The following is a 26280-nucleotide window of genomic DNA, read 5'->3' as shown; positions in this document are numbered from 1 at the left end:
GATGGGGCAGTGACCCTGGTGCAAACTACTCCCCCTTCCTCCCTGGGCTCTACTGTCTCCAACAGTGAAGAAGTTGATTAATGGTGTTGTCTGTGGCCAGCAGGTGGTGCAGTGGCTATAGTGCTAGACTTAGTAACATGAGTTTGATCCCCAGCATTGCCAAGTGTCAGAGTGAAGTTCCGGGATTTTTCTCCCTCATTAACAAATAAATAAATCTTTGAAAAAATATTCAGTGTTTGCTAAAGTTAGGGGGACATTATAAGTGGTTCATGTAAATATGCTCTAGTAGTTAGGTTTTAAAAATATGCATGGAGAAAAATTTAATTAGCACAAATCCATACTTTTATACTTTTTCTTAGAAAGGTCATCTTTAGTTGAGGGGAATAAAAACAAAAAAACAGCCCAAGGAAGTTGCTCAGTGGGTGGAGCATTGGATTTATAGGTTCAAGTACCAGCACAGGTAAGCCAGAGAACAGTGCTGAGCTCAGGTTGCACTTCCTCATTACTAACTAAATCTTTAAAAGTAGTGGTGGCTAGGGAGATAGTATAATGGTTTGCATAAAGACTTCCAAAACTGACTCTTGTGAGGTTTCAGGTTCAGTCCCTAGCACCGCCATAAGCCAGAGCTAAGAAGTGTTCTGGGGAAACAAAACAAAACAAAACAAAACAAAAAACACACACCAACAGGGGGATTACATTGCTCATCCAGTTCAGCACACACTTTTCCAAGTACGAGGACCTGGGTTCAAGCCCCAGGTTACTACATGGATGGGAACATCTGCACAGGGAAAGTTCCATGAGTGGCACAGTGCTATGGTATCTCCTTTTATCTATCTCTCTATCTCTCTATCTTCTACCTCGCTAAACACAGACTTGGAGAAACCCAAGTCAATAATGTTAGACTTGCATGCATAAGATCATGACTTCAATCTGCAGCACTGCATGTGCCAAATTGATGATTTCTCACTCATTCATAAATATGCAGATAAATCATTTCTGTTGTTGTTTTGGTACCACAGCACTAATCAGCTCTGGTTTATGGCAGTGCTAGGACTGAACCTGAGATTCTTGATGCCTCTGGCATGAAAACCCTTCTGTATAACCATTATGCTATCTTCCCAGCCATAGATAAATCTTAAAAAAAAAGGGGGGGGGGGAGTAAATAGCATATTGGTCAAAGAGACTCTCGTGCCTGAGTTTCCAGAAGTCCCAGGTTCAGTCCCCCACACCACCATAAGCCAGAAAATCACCAGGCCAGAGAGACAACACAAAGGTTATGCAACAGATTTTCATGCCTGAAACTCTCAGGTTTAATCTCTGGTATCATGATAAGCCAGAGTTGAGTAGTGTTCTGGTTCTGTTTGTTTGCTTTTTTTTTTTTTGGGGGGGAATCTATAGGAGACCAGTAAATGGTACACCGAAATAACAAAAGCTGTTGAAATTAGTGGGAGTGACCATACGACTAGATCGCCCCCTCTCTCAACTCCACAATTACTAAGGGTCTAGGCTGTAGGGACCTCAGAGCCACAAGACCCACCCTAGCTTGATACAGAACCAGTGGCCTGTGGTGACAGGCGAGGTGGTGGTGGTGGAAGCCACATACCCAATGTGGTGATATGCTGTAGGCTGGTCCTTGGGAAGTGCATCTTGTCACTTGTGCTGTGGCGTTTGTTAGTGGCAGCAGAGCCAGAGCCGAGGCTGGTCAAGGCCACTTCCTCTTGGAACTCCGCTGAGGGCTGTCCATTCTGCAAAGGTCCACCTGGGAAGCAGGGGCACAGGAGAAGGTCAAGGCAAGACCTGTCACTCTGGCCATCACTGGGACCTCCATTCTCTCCCCTAGTCCCTGACTCTAGGTAAGTGGATCCAGCCACCAAGTTCCACAAAAACAGAAAAGGGGGCAGCCCAACCAATGAGTCAATGGAGTTCAGAGTGCAGGGGAACAACAATACAGCCAATTACAACCTCTGGAACGGAACCAAGTGCACAGGTCTCATCGGTATCACTGGTCCCTGGACATCAGAGAAGCACAAGGGTTTCCGCTCTCACATGGTTTTCATAAAGCCAAGCCTCCAGCGGGTACAAAGCAGATCTCACAAGGAGGCCCAGACCCTGAAGACCTTAGCTTAGGAGAGACCTAGCAATGTCTCCAAGGAGTTCCCAGTCAGAACAGGAGGGTGGGAGGAGAGAAACAGACAGTTCCCAGGGAAACTCTTTTAAGACTGGGGGAAGGGAGGGAGGGAGGAAGACCCGAAGGTGCGTGAGATGCACAACAGGCATTGATACATGTCTACTGATCAATCTGTGGTTTGGTCCCAGCAGAAGGCTAGGGAACATGAGAAGCTGGCCCATGAGGCTTCAAAGAGGAAATCTCGAGCCTAGGTGCTCAGAAGCCAAGACCCTGAGAATCCACTTGACCCAGCACTGGGGGCATGGACGGCAGCTCAGCACTGGCTCCAGCTTGCCCGTTTTGACTATTTCTTCCAGGTATCTCCCTCATGGTTTATTGGTGGGGGCGGACACAAACACACACTCCACACCGACCCCTGACACCACCTCCCACCTGGAGGGGGTGGGCGGCTCACCGTTGAGGCACTCCATCTCGGGCTCCTCTCCCTCAGGCTGCTTTTGGAGCCGCTTGGCTTTGCAGCGCTTCTTGCAGTAGAACATGAGGCCAAGGACAGCGATGATATAGGCCACCGCAGCACCCACTGACAGCCCAATGGTCTGGATCATCTTGTAGGGGGGAGGGCTGCCTGAACTATCAGAGTCTTCCTGCAGGGGCTTGTCTAGAGATACACAGACCAGTATGGGTGAGCGCCACGCAAGCAAGCCCAGCCCTAAGCGTGCACACATAGCTTCGCAAAGCAAGAGAGATGGGGAGATTCATCACCTTCACTCTTCCCCACCCTCATCACAATTTTTCAAGCCTGAGCTACTATTCCCAAAAGAGTTGATTTCCTTCCTTCCTCTTCTTTTGTTGATAGAGGGAGAGAGACAGAGACAGCGAGACAACACAGCCATAGCAGCACTGGTCCACTGCTTGTGAAGCTTTCCCTTGTGCAAGTGTTGCTATGTGGTAGCTGGAATCTGAAGCTAGGACCTCATGCATGGTAAAGGGTATGCTCTACTTGGTTAGAAATCTCTCAGCAAGCACCCCCATGCTCCCCTAGCTTTATGAGGGCCAGGTCCTTGGGGACCACTAAAGTCATGGAGAACTCTGAAGTAGATGACACCAGAGGTTTGCAAGCTGCTAAGCTCTTGGACATGAGTACAGGGACATGTGTAAGACACATTCATAAGCCCACAATATCAGTAATAGCTTTCTGAGTAACTTGAGCCAGGCCTCACCCAAAAAGCAGCCTTTGGGAAGTTTCTCATTTAGAATCCCAGAAGTTGCCTAGCACAGAGCAAATCCTTCAAGAGTCATTCTTTCTAGAAGTCGTCTAATCTAGGGGTGTTTCAATGGTCTGGAGTTCCCCAGGAGTCACTGTGGGAACGAAGAGACAGAGGTCTAAAGGGAAAACCTTGCAGGATTCCTACAACTTTTTTTTCCCTATTGTTGCTGGATAGGACAGAGAGAAATCAAGAGAAGTGGGAAGACAGCGAGGGGGAGAGAAAGACACCTGCAGACCTGCTTCACCGCCTGTGAAGTGACTCCCCGGCAGGTGGGGACCTGGGGGCTTGAACCAGGATCCTCACTCTGGACCTTGCACTTTGCACCACGTGCGCTTAACCCGCTGCACTACAGCCCGACTCCCCGATTCCTACAACTTCTACACACAACCCAATGGCTTCCACCAAGAAATCTGTCACTTCACTGTTAGCATCTGAAGTTCCACCTGGGGGCCAGGTGATGGCTCCCTGGTAGAATGCACATTTTGCCATGTGTGAGGACTCAGGTTTAAGCCTACAACATGCCATGGGAAGCACGGTAGGACCAGAGTAACCACCTCTACGATACACAAATACATTCTCTCTTTCTCTCTCCCTTTCTGATATTTAGATAAACAGCAGCCTGGCTTCAGGAACGGAAAATAAAACTGTTGTGATGCATGCTCGGAATACAGTTGAGTCCCCACTCCAACCACAGACATGATTTAAGTGCCTTCTGGGTACACAGAACCTGTGAGCGTAAATATAAAAAAGCATGGGGAGTCGGGCGGTAGCGCAGCGGGTTAAGCGCATGTGGTGCAAAGCGCAAGGACCGACGAAAGGATCCCGGTTCGAGCCCCTGGCTCCCCACCTGTAGGGGAGTCACATCACAGGTGTTGAAGCAGGTCTGCAGGTGTCTGTCTTTCTCTCCCCCTCTCTGTCTTCCCCTCTTCTCTCCATTTCTCTCTGTCCTATCTAACAACGATGACATCAATAACAACAACAACAATAATGAGAAACAACAAGGGCAACAAAAGGGAAAATAAATGAATAATAAATAAACATTAAAAAAAGCAGTCTCAGGGGCTGGCAGTAGTGCACCAGGTTAAGCACACATGGTGGGAAGCACAAGAACTGGTGCAAGGATCCTGGTTCAAGCCCCCGGCTCCCCACCTGCAGGGGGGTTGCTTCACAAGTGGTGAAGCAGGTCTGCAGGTGTCTCTTTTTCTCTCCCCCTGTCTTCCCCCTGCTCTCAATTTCTCTCTATCCTATCCAACAACAGCAATAACAACAGTAACAACAAGGGCAACAAAAATGAGAAAAATGGCCTCCAGAAGCAGTGGATTCATAGTGCAGGCACTGGGCCCTAGCAATAATCCTGGAGGCAAAAAAGTCTCTTGGATAAAGCCCTGAATTCTTTATTCTTTTTTTTTTTTGCCCCCAGGGCTATCGCTGGGAAGAATCCATTGCTCCTGAAGGCTATTTTTTTTTCCTTTTGTTGTCCTTGTTGTTTATCGTTGTAATTATTGCTGTAGTTGTTGCTAGATAGGACAGAGAGAAAGGGGGAAATTGAGAAAGGAAGGGAAGATGGGGGGGACAGACACCTGCGGACCTGCTCCACCACCTGTGAAGCAACCCATCTACAGGTGGGGAGCTGGGGGCTCGAACCCTGATCCTTACGCCAGTCCTTGTGCTTCGCACCATGTGCACTTAACCTACTGTGCCACCGTCCAGCCCCCCGAAGCACTGAATTCATAAGCATGAGGTCCCAAGTTCAATCCCTGGCATCATATGTACCAGAGTGATGCTCTGGCTATTTCCATCCCATTACCATTAGTAAACAGGTAAATAAACTAAAAAAAAAAAAAAATCAGCCAGCAGGATTCCCCCCCCACACACACACACACAGCCCATACCCACGACGTAGAGGGGGGCTTCTGTGTGCTCGATGTTACAGCTGTTGCCCGCGATGCAGGTATAGTGGCCTGAGTCTTCAGGAGCCACGTCGTGGATCACCAGGGAGCCATTCTGGAAGATGTGCATCCTGCCAAGAGAGAAGCCACAAAGCTGCCCACCTTTGCTGACTGTTGGGGAGATGGAGTGGGTGTGGAAAGAAGCTGACCCTACCTGGGTCCTAGTTTGGTTGGATCCAGGATGCGATCTTTGCCTTTCCACTGAATGAGTGGCTTGGGGTCTCCCTGGGCCTCACACCGTAGCAGGGCTGTGTGGCCCTGGTAGACAGTTGTGCGCTCTGGCTTCACCTTGAAGGTGATGAAAACTGGATGGGAAGAGTCAAAGAGGGACAGGGAGCAGTGAGCAGTAAGCAGTGAGCAGTGAGACAGACAGGATGCTAGCCCAAAGTCCAGCACCAGCCCAGGGTCCTGCCACATCACACCTGCCACAGTGAGCTGGACATGGGCGCGGATCTGGCCCTGAAGCCCATTGGAGGCGATGCATGTGTAGTTGCCAGCATCATCACGGGTCACCCTGGCAAAATGCAAAGTTCCAGCATTATCTGTCACCCACTCTGGGAGGCTACTCCCATCTGCAGGAAAAGAAAAAAGGAACCAAATCAGTGTCCCCTATCTCTGCTTGAAATCAGGTGACCAATCCTGACCACCCCTAGCCAAACCCAAATTTCACAGCCAGGCAATGGAACCAAGGTAGAAAGGGAGAGGAGGGAGGAAAGACACCACAGCATTGCTCCACCATCCACAGAACTTTCCCACCCAGGGCCATTCATGTTCCCAAGCAGTACTGGAGCTTGCATCCTGGGGCTCACAGACCATACAGTATGTGTTCTACTTCTCCTGACCCCTGGTGGTCACTCCTAGAACCCAGTCCTGCTCTTTGATACCATGCCAGGCTCCAGCTCCATCTGCTGTCCCATTCCCAGCCCTCACAGAGAGTTCTTTCAGGCTGACAGAACAGAGAGTCTGCTTCCTCCTCAGACCCTACAGCCCTTCTAATACTCACTGTTAATGGGAAAATAAAAATTTACCTAATCCTTTAAAAAACAATTTGGCAATCCACATCAGAGGTTATAAAAGTATGTGTATCCTTTTATATGTAATTATTCCACTCCAGGGAAAAGAAAAACAAAAAGCTCTAGCTTAAAGATGTTTAAGACAACAATTAAAAAAAAAAAAAAACAGGGAAAAGGAGTGAGGAGGGAGGACAGTTAGCAACTCAAATCTCCAGCACTTAGGGGTTATGTGAGTAAATGATGGCGAATCCAATCATTGTGCATTTCTGGCTCACCCCCACCCCAGCTCTGCCCATGCTCCCCTTTCAGAGGCCTTCATACTACTCCCCTCTCCCCGTCCCTCTTTCCCATTTTGGTGAGAAGGAAAAAGAAGTGAGAGGGAGGAGCCCCACAGTGGCCTGAGCAGTGTTCTGTGAACCCCCTGACCCCCCGACGGGCCAAGAGCAGACCCCAGTTGGGGCCAAGGGGCAAAGCACCAACTGCTGTAACTGTATTTTTTTAAGTTGAAATCGATGGCGTTACCTCTTTTTTTGTTAAATATTTTATTTATTTATTTTCCCTTTTGTGGCCCTTGTTTTTATCGTTGTTGTGGTTATTACTGTTGTTGTTATTGATGTCGTTGTTGCCGGATAGGACAGAAAGAAATGGAGAGAGGAGGGGAAGACAGAGAGGGAGAGAGAAAGTGAACCCCCTGAAGGTGGGGAGCCAGGATCTGAAACTGGCATACTTGAGCTTTGCGCCATGTGCACTTATCCTGCTGTGCTACCGCCTGACCCCCGGGAGTTACCATTTTTATTGTAATTTTAGCCTTAGTGTGTGGGGTTTTGTCCCTCTTTTGTTGTTGTTATTTGTGTACAGACTGTGTATCTTTTTTTTTTTCTTCTGTTGGTTAAGCCTTGACAGGGATCTTTCTGGAGGTGGCCAGAGCGGGAGAGGTGTATGGCTTGCTGTTGTCTCCAGCCCTGGGCCTGACCCCCAGCTCTAACACTGAAGGTAGTGAACCCCGGGAACCTCACTGGGGGTCTGGGGAAGCCACAGCAGGAAGGAGGGGCTGTGTAGACTCCCTACCCAAGGGAGCTGGATTGTCAAACACCCAGCCGGGCTGTGCAGTTGACATGAAGATGTGTGTTTACTATTAACCTCAGCCATGTAAGTCTGATGTTCTACCAATATACCAGACTTTACAGCACTACCTGAGTCAGTCCAATCACTCGTTGCCTTAGATCAGCTTATATAGTGCCCACTGCTCTAAGTGATTCTTTTTCTTCTAACAGTACACTCTCCTGGATGTGCCACCGCCAGAACCCTAAGCGACTCCTTTTGTGTCTGCTTTTTTTCTCCCTGACTAAAAACTGACCCCATGTTTCTTGACTATCCTCACAGTTCTGGGCATAGTGCAGGGCACTCAGCTGGCATGACTAAACCAGTGGACTGCCCTGCCAGCTTCTTTCCCCCTGCTGAGCTGGTTACTTACCTGCCCGAATCCACTTAATAGTGGGTTTCTCTCGCCCGGTGGCTGAGCAGGCCACCGTGGCCTCCTTGTCAAACTCCATGCACTGTTGTGGACGGGGCGGCGGTGTAAACTTGAGCTTCTCTGTTTCCACAGAGGGAGGATGAGTGGGTGGAAAGGGGAGAAATTGAGGCAGTGAGCTAAGCTGAGGTCAAGTCTGCTGCCCCTTCCCACCTACTGTCCTGTCCGCTGGACAGGCACTCTTCCCCCACACATGAGCTCACCCAGCACTTGGACGCGGGCTTGGGCCTCGATGCTGCCTGCTGGGGTGCTGCTCACACAGCGGTACCAGGTCCCATCGTACACTTCCACACTGTTGATACGCAAGGTCCCGTTCTTAAACACTTCAAACCTAGAGTCCTGCAGCACAGAAGACAAGATCAGGAGCAGGCTCCTCCCTGGGGGCAGTCTCAGGGTGAAAAAGTGAGTGCCCTGGAGGTGAGTGCAGATAGCAGTGGGAGGACCGGTTCTCTCCCAACAGTAATGGCTGGCTACCCTCAGTCTTACCTCTGAGATGAGCATCTGGTTTCGGTACCAGATGACTGTAGGTTTGGGTGTGGCCTGGGTCAGGCAATGCAAATAGCCTGGCTTGCCCTCTTCCAGCTGGCTGTCTTGGGGCTTCTTCAGCCATGTGGGCAAAGCTAGAGGGACAGGGAAGAAATAGTGAAAGTAGACTGACATGCCTACAAAACCAAAGCTGGGTAATAGCCCAGTGGGTTAAATGCACGTGGCACATAGCACAAGGACTGTTGTAATGACCCCGGTTAAAGCCCCTGGCTCCCCACCTGCAAGGGAGTCGATTCACAGGTGGAGAAGCAGGTCTGCAGGTGTCTATCTTTCTCTCCCCCTCTGTCTTCCCCTCCTCTCTCCATTTCTCTCTGTCCTATCCCACAAGGACGACAATAATATTAACTACAACAATAAAACAACAAGGGCAACAAAAGGGAATAAATAAATTTTAAAAAGTGTTTAAACTTAAAAAAAAAAAAAAAGGGTTCAGTCCCAAGACATTTTAATAGCTTACAATTCTAATAGCTCTGAATTCAGAATCCCTGCTCTGCTCAGGTGACAACTGCAGCATTATTCCTTATGAAGGTCTGTGTGCTACTGCCTTCTGAACACTGTCTTAGTTATTGTAATGGTCACAACTACCTAGCTTATTCATCCCTATATTTATCTTTTAGCCAAGAACACAGCGACTCAAAGCATAAAGGTAACCTGTGAATGCATAGAGTTGTTTGAAAAGTCGAGTCTCTAATGACTACAGAAACCTTCCTTTTAAAAGAAATACATTTATATTTTTTAAACCAGAAAACTGCTCAGCTCTGGTTCATGGTGGTGTCAGAGATTGAACCTTAGACCTTAGAGCCTCAGATACAAAACTGTTTTGAATAACCACTATGCTATCTCCCTATAGCACCCAGAAATTGTTAAAGATGTACTTTTTTATTTTTTAAAGATTTATTTATTTAATTTAGGGGCTCAGGTGGTGGTGCATCTGACAAAGTGCACACACACTAAAGAGTTGGTCCTTTCATGCCAGAGGCACCAGGGTCCCAGGTTCAATCCCCAGCACCACCATAAACCAGAGCTGATCGTGCTCTGGTGTATCTCTCTCTCTCTCTCTCTCTCTCTCTTTCTCTATCTCTTTATCATTAAAATAAAAAAATAACATGTTAAAAAAAAAAAAGAGTTGGTCCTGACTTGCATGAGGCAAGCTTCACAGTCAAGCAGTGTTGAAAGTATATCTCTCGGGCTGGGGATACAGCACAATGGTTCTCTGCAAAAGACTCTCATGCCTGAGGTTCTGAGGTTCAATCTCTAGCCCCACCATAAGCCAGAGCTGAGCAGTGCTCTGGTCTCTCACTCTCTCATTAAAATAAAATAAAATAAAAAATAAAATGGTCTCTCTCTCCTCCCTTTCTCTCTCCTTCCCCTGCCTTCTTTTTTTTGTCTTTACCAGAGCACTGCTCAGCTCTGGTTTATGATGGTGCCAGGGATTGAACGTGGGACTTTGGTGCCTCAAGTGTGAAAATCTTTTTTTGCAGAACCATTCTGCTATCTTCCCAAGCTTTCCCTTCCCTCTCAATTTCCCTATCTCTGTCAAAAAGAAAATAAAAAAAGAAAGAAATAGCCACTGGGAGCTGTGTATTTTTCATATATGCACCAAGCTGCAGCTACAGCCCTGGTGGCAATAATAATAATAATTAATAATAAAAAAAACAATAATAATTAATAATAAATAAGATGTATTTATTAATGAGAGAGAGAGCAAGTGCCAGCCAGAGTATCACTTTAGTATACTCATTATCAGGGATCAAACTCAGGACATTGGGTTTTAGAATCCAATACAATATCCACTGCATCGCCTCCAGGGCTGTAATTTATTTAATAACACAAAATGAGAAGGGAGGCAAGGGAAAAAAAAAGCATTACTATAACAAACACAGTGCCAGGGATCAAACTAAGGACCTCATGTTTATAAATCTTGTACTCTTACTGATAAAACCATCTCCTTGGCTGCCAAAGCCTTTACTTTTTTGTTTTATTTTTATTATTTAAGTGAGAGATAGAGAATGAAAGGGATGGGGATAGAGAGAGAGAGAGAGAGAGGGAAAGGAATATATCAGAACATTGCTCAACTCTAGTTTATGGTATTGGCAGGGACTGAATTTGTGACGCAAGGGCCTCAAGTAAGCAAACCTGGTCCATAGGGATTCGGGCAGTAGCGGTAGCGCAGTGGGTTAAGCGCACATGGCACGAAGCACAAGGACCGGCGTAAGGATCCCAGTTCAAGCCCCCGGCTCCCCACCTGCAAGGGGGTCGCTTCACAGGAGGTGAAGCAGGTCTGCAGGTGTCTATTTTTCTCTCCCCCTGTGTCTTCCCCTCCTCTCTCCATTTCTCTCCTATCCAACAACGATGACATCAATAATAACAATAACAATAACTACAACAATAAAACAACAAGGGCAACAAAAGGGAACAAATAAAAATTTTTTAAAAAAGAAAAGAAAGAAAACCTGGTGCACAAGCCATTGTTATCTCCCTGGGCCCAAAACCCTTTCTCTTTTTATTACCGTAATGTTCTAAGGCTTAGTCCTCAGATCTCTGTCCTGTTTTCACCATACTTGTGCCATAAATGATCTCATGCAGTCCTTGCCTTTCTTTCAGTGCCACAAGTAGATGATTCCCAAATCCATATTCCTTACTTACTAAGAGTTTCAGATTCACATATCTAACTGTTTACTGGCATCTCCAACTAGACATCTAATAGGTATTCCAAGCTTTTTTTTTTTTTTTTTTTTGAGGGAGAGGGGCACCAAAGCATTACCGATACATGGGATTGAACTCAGGACCTCATGCTTGTGAGTCTAAAGTCTATTAGGTCACTTCCTGGGCTGCAGGTATCTCAAGCTCTCTATGTGCAAAAATGAACACCTGATTTCCTTTAAAGCTTACCCACCCCAGTTTTCTCCATCTCAAGAAAAAGCACCATGATCAGTTAAAAAAGCAGAAGCCAAAAACCTAGCCTTGACTACTCTCTACCACATTCACTCTCCTCTAGCTCTAAGACATATGCTGAAATTCAGCACCTCTTACTTCCACTGCTCCCATTTCTGTTCAAGGCCTGCTGACATCTCCCCCAGTGAACCACTAGCTGATCTTTCTGGTGAAATATTTGCCCCTACCATTCTAGACTTCTCAGAACAGAATCATTATTTTAAAATGCCACTCTGAGCTAATGGCAGAAGTGGCTCATGGAAGAAAATTGTGACACTTTACTCAGTATCCTCTATCAACTGCTAGGTATGAGTGAGGACATGGGGGACAGCCAGCCATCTACTGACTATCAGCCAAGTGCAGACACCCAGGAGCCCAGCCCGCAGTACGTGGAGCAGATGAGCTGCCACAGGAAAACTCAGCACACAGAGTCAGGGGCTGTTTGGCTGGCCCCAGGATTCGTGTTCTTTAAAATGCCCACAACAGGGCAGGCAATACACCGATCCCAGATGGAGAAAGGCTGAATGGGGCAGTTGCGTGCATGTGTCTGTGTACAATGGGGTGGGGCTCATGCCATGTGATATTAGCTTCCCCTGGGTTAGGCATCTGAGCACAAGAGAGTAGGCCTTGGAGGCTTCAGTGCCTTAAAAGCAATGAATGCCATGGGTGGGGGTATAGCATAATGGTTATGCAAAGAGACTTTCATGCCTGAGGCTCTCAAGTTCCAGGTTTAATCCCCCACACCGCCATAAACCAGAGTTGAGCAGTGCTCTGGTTTAAAAAAAAAAAAAAAAGCAATGAATGCTGTAACTTCTCATCTGAAATGTCCTTTCCATATTGAAAATTTTTTGAATTTATGAAACTCACGCTCCTTGGAAGGAGGTCAAGTTAAATGAAAGAAGCCAGGCTGAAAAACTTGGAGAGGGAGAGGGAGAGGGAGAGGGAGAGGGAGAGGGAGAGGGAGAGGGAGAGGGAGAGGGAGAGGGAGAGGGAGAGGGAGAGGGAGAGGGAGAGGGAGAGGGAGAGGGAGAGGGAGAGGGAGAGACTGACTTTAAACTGAAAAAGGACTGGAAAAGATGTAGGAACCAGAGAGGTGGCTCAGCAGTAGAACATCTGTCTTGCAGGTGTAAGATCCTGGATTTAATCTCTGGGGTTGAATGAGGACAGCAAAGACTAAATTAATAGAACTCCCATAGATGGTGGAACATGCCTTGTGCTCACTCTATCTCACTTCCTCACAAGACCATATTGGCCAGGGCCCTGGCTCAGTATTAAAGCACATACACAGCTCTTGAGTTGAAAAAGCTCTAGTACCACATTAAAAACAACAACAAAAAATGGATGGGTAGAGGAGATAGCATAATGGTTATACAAAAAGACTCTCAAGCCTGAGCCTCTGAGGTCCTGGGTTCAATCCCTAGCATCACCATAAGCCACAGCTCAATAGTGCTCTAGTTTAAAAAATAAAGTAAGATAAAATAAAATAAGTGATTATATAAGACTGGAGAGATAATTCAACAAGAAGGGCACATGCTTTGCCACGTGTGTGGCCCAGGTTCAAGTTTTGGAACCGTGTGGGAGATGCCATGGTATGAGAGGAAATGGGTTAGGAAATGCCACCACAGAGAAAAAAAAATTAAAAAAAAAACACAAAACAACTTTTTAAAATTTATTTCAGTTGATCTTCCTGACTATCCTGTAGGGTAGATAACAGACTTACTAGCCCCATTTTGTGAATAAGAAGACCGAGTGCTAACAGGGTAGATGACCTCCTACCTATGCTCACTTGGGTGCCAGAACAGTGGGGCCTGGACATCTAGACTCCCTGTCAGTTGCTCTCTTTCCTTTGCAGTTAGAGGTCCACCATTCTGTAAGGGCTATTGTCCCATCCTGAGTCCAGCTGTCCAAAGTCCACTCCATAGGCCCCTCCCAGCAGCTGACTTGTTCCTGAGCCAGCAGAGCCAGGACTGGGGGGGGTCTTGGGAGAGCACCAGAGCAGCCTCCATTCATCACACCCTAAACCCGAGACCTCCAGGGCACAGGCACTCACTGGCGACGGTGATGTTGACATCCTGTTGCCTCTGACCGGCCAGGTTAGCTGCATGGCAGGTATAGACGCCAGCATCACTCTCAACGGTACTGATGAACACCAACTCATGGCCCTTCTGTGAAACTCTGCCGTGAGCAGGCAGCCGCACTCCTGCATGTTCCCACCACACTTGGGGTTCCGGCAGGCCCTGGGGGGGCGGGCAGGCCACACGTTCCTCACGGCCAGCAGTGAACACCCGGGGCTCAAAAGGCAGCATGTCTTCAATTTCTGTTCAGATGTGATCGGGAGGGAACAGCCCAATCAAGTGGGGCTTAAGGGACTTGGTGCTCTCCTATAGCCAGCTTTTGGCCCTTGGAGAACAAACCCTCCCCTATAGCCCTCTGCACCCCATACCCCCACTAACCTCTGCCTCGCCCTCCAACCTGCTCCCTGATTGCAATCAGGAGTCTAATCTCTATACACCAGACACTGAAGGCACCCCAAGCTCAGTCCCCCTGACCCAGGGACCCACCTGCCAGGTGAAGCTTGGCCTCCAGGACAACAGGAGGGCCCCTTTGCCCCTGGCCGATGCAGCGGTAGACCCCTGCGTTGCGCGGCCGGACCTGGGTCAGCAGGAGGGACCCGTTGGCAAAGACCACAGCTCTGCGGAGGTGAGGGGATCTGTGGAGGAGAGAGAGGGCTGCTTGGAAGAAAGGACCCATGGGCCTCCCTCTGGCAGTTAGTGTGACAGAAGCCCATTTCACCAGGGTCAGAGACGCAGGGAAGAATTTTCCAGGAAGAGTAGAGATAGAAGGAAGTTGACATGCCACACAGGTGTGTGTTTTGTTGTGTGTGTGTGTGTATGTTGCATGTGTGTGTGTGTGTTGCATGTACTCACATGCACATGTGGGCAGTGGTCTGACTGCAAGCAACAGCTTCTGGGTGGTGAGCTGAGCAGCAATACAAGTGAGAGACTTAAGAAATCAACAGCCAGCAACCAGAGACAGAGGAACTGGGCTCCTGCTGAGTCAGGAGTAGCCAGCTGAGAGGGTGCTAGCTCAGGTATTTCCACGACCCACAGCCATGGTAAATGTGCTATTGGCGATCTTCTAGGGATGAAGTCAAATGGGACCCAAGTTTCAATCTAAGAAGCCAGATCCATAGGGGCCAGGGTCACACCTGGAGCCAAGGTGCCCTCACAAGGCCTCATCAAGGACATACATCCTACAGAGGGGCTAGTACCTCCCCAACACCTCTGAAAACAGCTTCATTTAAAAACGGGGGTATAGGGGGTCGGGCGGTGGCGCAGTGGGTTAAGTGCAGTGGTGCAAAGCACAGGGACCGGCGTAAGGATCCCGGTTTGAGCCCCCGGCTCCCCACCTGCAGGGGAGTCGCTTCACAGGCGGTGAAGCAGGTCTGCAGGTGTCTATCTTTCTCTCCCCCTCTCTCTCTGTCCTCCCCTCCTCTCTCCATTTCTCTCTGTCCTATCCAACAACAAAGCAACGTCAACAATGGCAATAATAACCGCAACAAGGCTGCAACAACTAGGGCTACAAAAAGGGGGAAAAATGGCCTCCAGGAGCGGTGGATTCATGGTGCAGGCACCGAGCCCAGCAATAACCCTGGAGGAGAAAAAAATTAATTAATTAATTAATTAATTAATTATAAAAAACTGGGGTAGGGGAATTGGGCGGTAGGTAGTGCAGCGAGTTAAGCACACATGGTGCCAAGCACAAGGGCCGGCGTAAGGATCCTGGTTTGAGCCCCCGGCTCCCCACCTGCAGGGGAGTCGCTTCACAGGTGAAGCAGGTCTGTAGGTGTCTTTCTCTCCCCCTCTCTGTCTTCCCCTCCTCTCTCCATTTCTCTCTGTCCTAGCTAATAATGACGACAATAATAACTACAACAACAATAAAAATTAAAAAAGGGCAAAAGGGCAACGTTTTTTCTAAATTTTTTTTAATGTAAAAGGTGTAAATTCTTGCCATCCTGAACCTTATTATACAGACTGTCATCTCTCAGGTCCTGTGTCCCCTCAGCACAGAAGACTTATGTGGGTAAGAGGAAAAATGGAAGAGATGGGGAAGAGGCAGCATTATGGAAAGACTTTTATACCTGAGGCTCCAAAGTCACAGGTTCATTCCCTCACACTACCATAAGCCAGAGCTGTGTAGTACTCTATTTAACGTAAACACATGCACACACACACGCACACGCACATGCACACAGCCTTTGAACTGGAAAGAGATTCCCTTCCTGGAGGCTCCTGCCTTGTTGAACTCACTTTGTGACAGTAAGATATACTGCTGCCACCTGCTGGAAATGGGGAGTAATACACACAGAGATCTAGCATGTGGTTCTGAATGGCATTCTCTTGGGGAGTGTGGCCCACAACCTGTGCCAACACACATGAAGGCCCTGTCTGGTGTCTTACCGACTGCGGTTAGTGATAGGAGTCTCGTCCTCAAACACCCACTGTAGACTCGGGGGCGGCTGGGCTGAGAACTGGCAGTGGAAGAGGGCCTCCTCGTTCCTTGCCACCACCACGTCCTGGGGCGCCAGCACCACCCTAGCAAAGCTCTCATCTGGGTGGGGAGGAAGAGCACCATAGATACATGAGACAGTGTGTGGGGGGGGGCATCTCCAAACCCATCATACCTCTCCCTCTCCACCCATCTCACCTGCAATGCTCAAGGTGAAGTTTTGGCTGCTGCAGGTCTGGCCAAAGGCATTGTGGGCACAGCAGGAGTAGAGGCCACTGTGCTCAGGGCCGGCCGGCCGGAGAGTCAGGTTCCGCTCCTTGCTACTGACCGTGTGGTTGCTCTGACTGTCAGAAAGGGGGCTCCCATCTCGGAACCACTGGTAGGTGGGCCTGCAGGGCCAAGAGAGTAAACAGCAGTAGGGAGGGGAGGTGGGGAACCAGGTGGCTGGTGGAGAGGTCCGGGAGAGGTAAGTAACTGGCATGATGGGCAAAGAATAATTCAGGGACAGAGTGAGACTGAAGAGTTTAGATCTCCCAGAACCCAAGACCACTCCAGAACAGTGTCACCCCTCCTCAGGTGACCAGGATCTGGTGCGAAAGCCTGGAGCAACCTGTGGAGAGGGTTGGTTGCATAAAGAAGCAAGGGACAACTTAACAGAGTCCAGATGTGGGGAAAGATGGCTGGCCATACAGAGTAACCTGTTCCTTCTTACCGAGGGTGGCCATCGATGTGACATCGCAGAGTGACCTGAGTCTGTGGCTTGATCTCGGCTTCCAAGGTTGGGTGCTTCAAGACGACAGGCCCAGTCTCAATCCCTGCAGGAGGGGCCATGATTACAGAGTTAGAGGTGTAGGGCGTGCGGGGTGGGGGGTGGGGGTGTGGGTGCGGGAGAGACACCAGGGCTGGAGCCTGGGGCTCTGCTAGGGAAAGCCCTGTGAAACTGAGACTAAGTGCACAGTCAGTTCTGGCAGATCAAGCATGACTGTGCCTCACTGCCTATCCTCAACATCTGCAAAGGCATCCAGCACAGAAATAGGCTCTGGACTTGAAAGAAGCGGGGGGGGGTCTTTTGGAAAAAAGAAAACTAAACTTCCTCTTAGCCACACACAGAAAAAGCAGACTAGCTTTAATTGTCCTTATATTGGAAGAAGAGGGGTACCCTCAGATTCTCTATAGCTGAGGGTACAGCAGGGGCAAGGCACACATGCCCGGTTCTCACATTTGATGTTGAAGGAGGCGTTGGCACTGTGGGCTTCCTGTCCTGTGGCATTGTCCCGAGCCACGCACTGGAAAGTTCCAGAGTCCTGCAGGCGGTCCACAGCTGTGAAGCTCAGGCTGCTGCCCTGGGCAAAGCGCCGCTCGGTGTCCTGAACAGGGACACCATCCAACAGCCAGTAGATGTGGACAGGGACAGGGGCTTCCACCTCACAGCGGAGCAGTGCCCGGCGCCCTTGCAGTGCATCCTGAGATGAAGGCTCTTTAATAAAGACGATGGCTACCTGTGCACCTGCAGAGAGGACACAGGAGAGCGGTGGTCAGTGGGTGCTGCATTCACTGTCAGACACGGTACCTTATGTGCAGGTGGAGTGGAGGAGCTGTGCACACAGCTGGTGTCAGTGAGTGCAGCGAGGAGGATCAGAGACAACAAAATGGCCAACTGCCACTGAGCTCCTTTCTATTTTATTGACTTTCTCATTGTCAGGGCTTCACTACTCTATGCCTACTTTTTCAGATTGAAAGAAAGAACAGGTGAAATAGCTCGCTTGGGTGGTGTTCTGCTTGCTATGTGCACAACCCAGCTTTGAGCCTGTCCCCCACCATCTTGAAGGAAGCTTCAGTGCTGCCCCCACCACTATCTCTCTCTGCCTCTCTATCTGTAAGTATAAAAGTATAATATAGAAAGAGAAAAAAGATAATAAATTTTAATACATTTTATTGGGTGGGGGTAGATAGCATAATGGTTAAGCAAACAGAATCTCATGCCTGAGGCTCAGAAGTCTCAGGTTTAATTCCCCCGCACCACCATAAACCAGAGCTGGTCAGCGCTCTGGTAAGAGAGAGAGAGAGAGATGGAGAGAGAGGGGAGAGAGAGGGAGGGAGGGAGAGGGGCACGCAGAGAGAGCTGCGTGAGTTGCGCCATTCACAGCAAGGTGGTGAGGAATTGCTCCCGTGAAGCCAGTAAGGACTGTGAAGCCAGGAAGGACCGCACACCCCCTCCATGGTTTAGCCATGGTTTAGACCCGCAGGTGCTGCTCCACGACCTCCACCAAAGCCTATGTAAGAATTTTGACCTGAAGAAACGCAGTCTTGAGAAAAAATAAAACGGAGATTACACTGTAAAAAAAAAAAAAAAAAGACACCACAAGCACTGGGGCTTTTAAAAATTTATTTATTTATTTATTTATTTATTTATTTATTCCCTTTTGTTGCCCTTGTTTTATTGTTGTAGTTACTATTGATGTCATTGTTGTTGGATAGGACAGAGAGAAATGGAGAGAGGAGGGGAAGACAGAGAGGAGGAGAGAAAGATAGACATCTGCAGACCTGCTTCACCGCTTCTGAAGCAACTCCCCTGCAGGTGGGGAGCTGGGGTTCCAACTGGGATCCTTAGGCCGGTCTTTGCACTTCACGCCACGTGCACTTAACCTGCTGCACTACTGCCCAACTCCCTTCTTTAAAAAAAATTTATTTATTTATTTATTTATTTATTCCCTTTTGTTGTCCTTGTTGCTTTATTGTTGTAGTTATTATTGTTGTTGTTACTGATGTCATTGCTGTTAAGATAGGACAGAGAGAAATAGAGAGAGGAGGGGAAGACAGAGAGGGGGAGAGAAAGATAGACACCTGCAGACCTGCTTCACCGCCTGTAAAGTGACTCCCCTGCAAATGGGGAGCCAGGGGGCTCGAACTGGGATCCTTATGCCGGTCCTTGTGCTTTGCGCCATGTGCACTTAACCCGCTGTGCTACTGCCTGACTCCCTGGGTCTTTCTTTAGTGTGGTAGGAGCCAGCCTCAAACCTGGGTCATGCACATAACAAAAACAGGCACACTATTTTTAAAGACTCATTTTATTGGAGGCTGAAAGATGGTTCGTGCCACAGAGTACCCACTTTACCATGAGAAGATTCAGGTTCAAGCCCCTAGCGGCCACATGGGAGTACCAAACCACAGGGAAGCTTTGAGAGCTAAATTCTCTATCTTATTCTGTCCCTGAATTATTTCTCCTCCTCCTCCTCCGTCTCTCTTCCTTTTTGCCTCACACCCACTAACTGAAAAAAAAAAAGAGGAAGGATGTTGGTGGTGATGTACCTTGTTGACTGCACATATTACCATACATAACGGCCCAGGTTCAAGGCAGAGGGAAGCTTCACGAGCAATGCAGTGTCTGCAAGTGTCTGTCTGTCTCTCTCCCTTTCTATCTCCCCTTTCCTCTCTATTCTCTGTCGTAGCAAATAAAATAGGATAAAACTGTCCACTGGGAACAGCAGATACACAGTGCTGGCACCAAGCCCCAGGGATAACCCTGGTGGCAAAAAAAGAAAGAGGGAAGGGAAGGGAAGGGAAGGGAAGGGAAGGGAAGGGAAGGGAAGGGAAGGGAAGGGAAGGGAAGGGAGAAAATTCAGCTCAGAGTGGTAGAATTGTGCAGGCACAAAGCCCCAGTGAAGCTCTGGTAGTCAGAAAATCAAGTTCATTTTATTCATTATTGGGGGGGGGGGGCATGATGACACAGGTCAGGCAAGAGCACTGTGATACATGCAGAGCAAGAAATGGAATTAGCAGTCTCAGACACACTGTCTAATGTGCCCCACCAACTAAATTTCTCTGGTCCCTCCACAGAAAAACTTTTTTATATATATTTATTCCCTTTTGTTGCCTTTGTTGTTTTATTGTTGTAGTTACTGATGTCGTCGTTGTTGGATAGGACAGAGAAATTGAAAGAGGAGGGGAAGACAGAGAGGGGGAGAGAGAGAGACACCTGCAGACCTGCTTCACTGCTTGTGAAGCGACTGCCCTGCAGATGGGGAGCTGGGCTCGAACCGGGATCTTCTGCAGCGCCACCTGTGCTTAACCCGCTGCGCTACTGCCCAACTCCCTCACAGAAGAACTTTCATTATTATTATTATTATTTTCCCTTTTGTTGCCCTTGTTGTTTTTTATTGTTGTTGTAGTTATTGTTGTTGTCGTCGTTGTTGGATAGGACAGAGAGAAATGGAGAGAGGAGGGGAAGACGGGAGAGAAAGATAGACACCTGCAGACCTGCTTCACAGCCTGTGAAGCGACTCCCCTGCAGGAGGGGAGCCGGGGGCTCGAACTGGGATCCTTATGCCAGTCCTTGCACTTCACACCATGTGTGCTTAACCCGCTGCACTACCACCCGACTCCCAAGCAGAAGAACTTTTAAGCTGTGCAGGGTGGGATATAGGTACAGGACCCCTCAGGACACACAGGGCAATTGCACAACACATGGTGATGGTCATGCCCTATGAATGGTGTGTGTATGTGGTACCTCTAAGTCACAGAAGAGGGGAGAAGCCCTAGCAATGGGGGGCACAGTGGGCTGAAATGCCAGGGAGGCTCCCCAGAAAAGGGCTTAGAGCAGCAGGACCAGATCATAGGAGGTCTTGAAGCCCAAGCAGAGGAACAGGGGATACAGGCGTGCAACCCTCTCCTCCATATCTCCAGGATCCAGAATGCCAGGCAAAGGCACTGCAGAAAGCTTACTTACATTCACACTTGTATCCACTGAGGGTCCAAGCCCAGGTGTGGTCAAGAAGAGACACTCTGAATCCTACCCACAGACACTCTGCAGTCCATTGTTCTCCTGCTACTTCATCACTCCAACACAGGAGAAACCAGTAGTCTCTAGGACTGAGGCTCCTGCCAATGACATGCCAGGGCCACGCCAACATCCCACTCTCTGTGCCTAAAACTGTCTGTAGCCAAGGTTTGGTTTTTCGGTGCTAATCTAAGAGGTGAGCCAAGTTTCCCTGTTTAAACCTAAATCTAACCCCCTCCTACCTACACTGCTACAGTTCAGCTTTGGTTAGGGCCAGAAGTGGGGAGGTGGACGACACCACTATAGGCAAAGGCATTTTGCTGTGGGAACAAAGGGAAGAGTGAGAAGCCTGTGTGGAGCGGCAGGGCAGGGCTAGGCAGGTGGCATGGTTACGGCAGCAGGTATAACACACTGGGCTTTGTTCCTGGACCACATTGGCACCTAGCAGAGGCCTGGAACACCCACCTCCTGCCAGGTGTGGGCGGTGGCAAAAGAGAGGATGTGGCCACACTCCAGGAAGAAGCAGCAGGCCGGTGGGGGCTGCTACAAGAAGTGGCAGGCTCTGCTCATGGGCTGGGGAGCCCAGAAAGAAGAGGACAACAGGGTCCAGCCTAGCTCCACCCTAACCACTAGAGACTCAGCCCAGCCACAGACAGCAACCTGTCCCTCCCTGGAGGTGGGAACTGGTTCAATATGAGACAAATCGGGGATCTCCCTAGGGCTGGGTATTGATGAACGGCTGCCCCAGGGGCTGCTCCATCTCCCAACATTCTCGGAGAGACCAGCCCAAGAGACACAACCCTACAGCTAGCTCAGAGCTCCCCCCAACCCGCCACCCCCCACCCCCACACACACTACTCCCCACCCTCTCTCAGAGGCAGAGAAGTAGAGAGTGAAAGAGATCACAGCACCAAAGCTTCCTTCAATGCAGTGGGGATTGGACTTGGACCTGGACTGTACACATGGCAAAGCTGCAAACTATGCAAGTGAGCCAGTTTACTGTGACACACACACACACACACACACACACACACACACACTTTACTTTTCACTGGGACTGTAAGTGCAACAGTCCTCCATCACAAACAAGCAAATCTCCCCACTGGGCACCGCTAAGTGCCCCCAGCCTCCCCCAACACCTTAAACACCTACATTCACTTCCTCTCACCCCACAAAAGGGTGGCCTGGTACAATGTGGGCAACATGGTGCAACCCTGCTCTAGAACAGATGCATAAACTGAGGCCAAGAGAGATGAAGAAATTTGCCTGAGATGAAAGAGCTTATCTACAGCAGAGCCAGGAACATGACCCAAGGAAACCAACTCCCGAGCCCCATGCTCTGCCCAGCCCTGCCCAGGAACTCAACACCAGCCCTGGGAGGACCCAACCCCACAAGCACTCCTGCTCTCTGCCTGCAGCCAGGGAGAGAGGCAGACACACCTCTGACAGACAATGCCAGGCACACAAAGGAGCTCCACCAACACTGGCTGAACTGAGGTAACCTCAAAGGAAGTGTGGGGCAAGAGCTGGCAAGCATGGAGGCGTCTGGAACATTTCCCGACCACCTCTCAATGTTGACACATAGGTACAGACCAGGCTGAGGCCCCAGGGGGTCTCGGCACCTGTGGCTCACCAAAATCTTGGAGCCTTTGACCCAGAACTTCAGGAAGCCCACCATAAGTCAAAGTGTAGGCAAGCTTTCTTGTTCAGGCTGACCTTTTACACAGGAGCAGCGGAGAACATTGGTTAAGGGTTTGGAATCAGGCAGGTTCAACCTAAATCCTACCCAGCTTACTCTGTCAGCTGACCTTGGACAAGAAATAGTCTGTGTCTTTCACAAGGCTGTTGTAATTGAAGACCGGTAATGTGCCTTGTCCAGAGCTAACTTAGTACATGGTGCTAGCTTCACTGTCACCGCCACTGTCCTTCCTGCTCACGGACTTGCACTTTAAGAACTTTAGAGAAGGGCAGCAAGACAGCTCACCTGCACAGTGCACCTGCTTTATCATGTGTACGACCCAGGTTGGAGCTCCCCACTGCACAGGAGAAAACTTGCTCTGGCTTACAATGGTACTCAGAATCAAACTTGGAACCATGGAGCCTCAGGCATGAAAGTCTTTTGCATAACCATTAGACTGTCTCCCTTGCTCACTCTCTTTCTATACAGAAAACGTCAGCTGGGAGCCGTGAAGCACCAGTCACAGAAGAAGTAGAAGAAGTGTGTTACAGCCACTAAAATAACTCGTTTGGATAGTGTGCTCCTTTGCCATGTGCATGACCCAGGTTTAAGCCTAGCTCCCATCACACTGAAGGAAATTTCAGTGCTGTGGTCTCTTTCACTCTCCCCCCCCCCTTTTCTTTTTCAGGGGTGGGGAGAGGAGGAGGAGGAAGAGAAGAACTTTAGAGGGGCTGGAGACATAGCTCAGTGGTAGAAAGCATGCTTCATAACGCTGGCACCCCCACCCTGTCCCAAAGAAAAAGCAGTAGAAAGCTCTCCCCTTGCAAGACCCAGATCCTGACTGGGGAGGAACTTGAGGAGAATAACAAGGTGGGGAGGGGGGTAGGAGGGAGAGAAAGGGGCCGTGGGGGCTGTGGCAACCACAGACCACCAGCCACAAAAACCTGAGCTGGGAGGAGAGACAAGATGACTCAGAGGGACCCAGCATCCTCTCCCAGGGCTGCTCTGTAGCTATAGGGAGAGATGCTGCATTCCCAGACTGCCACTCAGAGCCCCCTGCACCCCCATGGCAGGCCTGGGAAACATCAAAGGCAGCCCCATGGGGCCCTCTCTGTCCTGACGTCAGCTCACAGCAGGTCCTTGTTAGTGCTTGGCTGGGGCAGACTACAGATGATTCCAAAGGCAGGGAGTACAGCCACTAGGCCTTCTCCGAGCCGAGCCTCCAGAGCCTCCAGCCCTTGTTCTTCGTCCTGACGCTGGCCTGGTGCCCTGGCACCCACATCTGCTGAAAAGAGGGTCTGATATGTGTCAGTCTGGCCATCTGCCTGGTCTACAAAAAGACTTGGTCTATTATGTTTAGGGGGAAGTAGGCAGGAGACCCAGGAGACCCATCAGAAATGCCAGACTCCAGATAGGGCTGGGAAAGGAGGAACTCCTCAGGATACTAACAGCAAGAAATGGAGACAGGGAAATGGCATGGTGGGAGCACTTGGGACTTTAAGAGGTCCCAGATGGGGGCCAGGCGATGGCGCACTTGCTTAAACACACACATTACAGTGTGCAAGGACCGGAGTTAAAGCCCCTGGTCCCCACCTGCCAGGGGAAAAGCTTCACGAAGTGGTGAAATAGGGCTGCAGGTGTCTCTCTGTCTCTATCCAATAATAAATAAATGAATAACTAAAAGAAAATGATCCCCCTCCCAAAAAAAAGCCCCAGATTCCACAGCCAGTACCACTAATAGCTGTGTGGTACATTAGTGCAAAAAATAAATAAATAAATAAAATAAAATAAAAATAAAGAAAGAAAGAAGAAAAGAAGAGAAGAGAAAAGAGAAGAGAAGAGAAGAGAAGAGAAGAGAAGAGAAGAGAAGAAAAGAAAAGAAAAGAAAAGAAAAGAAAAGAAAAATGTGGACCAGATGGTTCCACATTTGTATTAAGTGCACCTATTACTATGCACAAGGACTTGGGTCCACAGTCGCAGGAGGAAAGCTTCACAAGCAGTGAAGCAGGTTTCTGTCTCTCTCCCACTCTTTATCTCCCCTCCCCCTCAATTTCTTTCTGTTCTATCAAACAAAATAAAAAAGAGTCTTAAAAAAAAGCTTTGTGGGGGGTCGGGGGTGGCGCAGTGGGTTTAGCGCATGTGGCGCAAAGCTCAAGGACCGGCGTAAGGATCCCGGTTCGAGCGCCCCACCTGCAGGGGAGTCGCTTCACGGGCGGTGGACCAGGTCTGCAGGTGTCTATCTTTCTCTCCCCCTCTCTGTCTTCCCCTCCTCTCTCCATTTCTCTCTGTCCTATCCAACAATGAACAACATCAACAATGGCAATAATAATAACCACAACGAGGTTACAACAACAAGGGCAACAAAAGGGGGAAAAATGGCCTCCAGGAGCGGTGGATTCATGGTGCAGGCACTGAGCCCAGCAATAACCCTGAAGGAAAAAAAAAAAAAAAAGCTTTGTGGTTGAAGAGATAGCCCATGGGCTGTGGAGATCGTATAATGGTCGTGGCAAAAGGACTTGCATGTCTGAGACACCAAAAACCCCAGGTTCAATCCCCAGCACCACCACAATCCAGAGCTGAGCAGTACTCTGGTAATAATAATAATTATTATTATTATTTTTATTATTAACATGTTGAACCCAGAGGGCATGGCTCCCTGGGCTGGGGCTGCCCCACGAGGCACAGTGGGCTCAGGAAGCCCCTCCACAGCCAACCTAAACAGAGCTGGAGATGCAAATACCCAATAAGGATATTTTCCGAGCCATTTCCTGGGCTCCCCAATAGTCATCTCTAAGCACTCAGCCTGCTCAGGCCCAGCCCCCCACCCCCTGCCCAAGGTCTGTGTGAGCAGCAGTGCTGCACCCCACCCCCACCCTCCTCTGAGCGTCTGGTCTGATGCCCACCCTCCTTGCTGCTCTCTGGCTCCAGGCCCAGACAGTCCATGTGTGTGTACGTGTGTGCGCACACACATGTGTAAACAGGATTTTATGGAGAACAGAGAGCAGCCGGAAGTTTTTCTTCTCTGAAGTAATTTTGGTGACTTGTGTCCAAGTACCCATCTGGGCTTCTCAGTGCCCCATCTTTCAGGGGTTCATCTTGCCAGTTTGGAAAAACACCCTCAAGACCCCTACAGGGCCCCAGAACCAGCCAAACCTGACCAGCTGATTTTATCTAGCTCTTGCTAGAGAAAATTCCATCCTTTGGACAGATGCCTCAAGCTGAGATGCCAAGATGACCCTGGCTGGCCCTGGTGCAGGCATCCTGCATGACCGTATGTGAGAAGTTGAGTGGCTGTGACCTCTCCCACGTGTCAGGGCAAAGCAGCCACACAAGGGCACTTGACTCCCCCAAAGCATGACCATGTCTTGGGCTCTGCCCCTGCCTGCTCCAGGGCCCAGCGAGGCAACTGTGGGAGACAGCCTGAATCCCAGGTGACCCAGAGAACCCAGAACAAAGTGGCTCTTGTCAGGGCAGAGACACCAGAAAGAGAGGTTTGCTGATGTCCTGTGCCCTGTCAGTGGTGACTACTTCAAAGCACAGGCTAGGAGGGGCAACATTCAACCTGAGGACACTCCAGGCAAGAGCAGCCCCCAAGTTCTCTCACCCACAAAAGAGCCCACCTCCAGGTGCTTCAATCTGGAAACACTAAGGGAGACATATGAGAAGGTCCAGGGGTATTGGGGCCCTCCTTTGTTACAGATCCACTCCTCCTTCTCAAGTTATCAAGGTACTTAACCGCAGACCCTTATCTTTCAAAAACTTACCTGGCCTTATTTTCCTCTTTCCTTTTTGCTTCCCTCCCTCCCTCCCTCCCTCCCTCCCTCCCTCCCTCCTCCTTTCTTTCACCACAGCACTGTTCAGTTCTGACTTATGATGGTGCTAGCGATAGAACTTGGGACCTTGGGGCCTCAGGCAGGAAAGCCTGTTGCATGAAGTGCTAAGCTGTC

General features: G+C 49.3%; 1 protein-coding gene across 1 annotated transcript in view; it reads right to left on the bottom strand.

Annotated features, from left to right (window-relative positions):
- Nucleotides 1-26280, bottom strand: part of PTK7 (protein tyrosine kinase 7 (inactive)) — a 106187-nt gene that overhangs the window by 27568 nt on the left and 52339 nt on the right. The window contains exons 2-15 of the mRNA XM_060189855.1: nt 17098-17385; nt 16591-16693; nt 16077-16267; nt 15830-15980; nt 13931-14079; nt 13420-13686; nt 8376-8509; nt 8093-8228; nt 7833-7952; nt 5768-5917; nt 5500-5650; nt 5289-5416; nt 2583-2786; nt 1604-1759 (exon numbers count right to left, since the gene is read on the bottom strand). Of these exons, the coding sequence (XP_060045838.1) occupies nt 1604-1759; nt 2583-2786; nt 5289-5416; nt 5500-5650; nt 5768-5917; nt 7833-7952; nt 8093-8228; nt 8376-8509; nt 13420-13686; nt 13931-14079; nt 15830-15980; nt 16077-16267; nt 16591-16693; nt 17098-17385 (2328 nt within the window). The remainder of the gene's footprint in view (nt 1-1603; nt 1760-2582; nt 2787-5288; nt 5417-5499; nt 5651-5767; nt 5918-7832; nt 7953-8092; nt 8229-8375; nt 8510-13419; nt 13687-13930; nt 14080-15829; nt 15981-16076; nt 16268-16590; nt 16694-17097; nt 17386-26280) is intronic.

This window comes from Erinaceus europaeus, chromosome 4 (assembly GCF_950295315.1).
Source record: "Erinaceus europaeus chromosome 4, mEriEur2.1, whole genome shotgun sequence".
In the NCBI taxonomy this organism is placed as follows: Eukaryota; Metazoa; Chordata; class Mammalia; order Eulipotyphla; family Erinaceidae; genus Erinaceus; species Erinaceus europaeus.
This window is presented reverse-complemented; position numbering and strand designations above follow the sequence as displayed.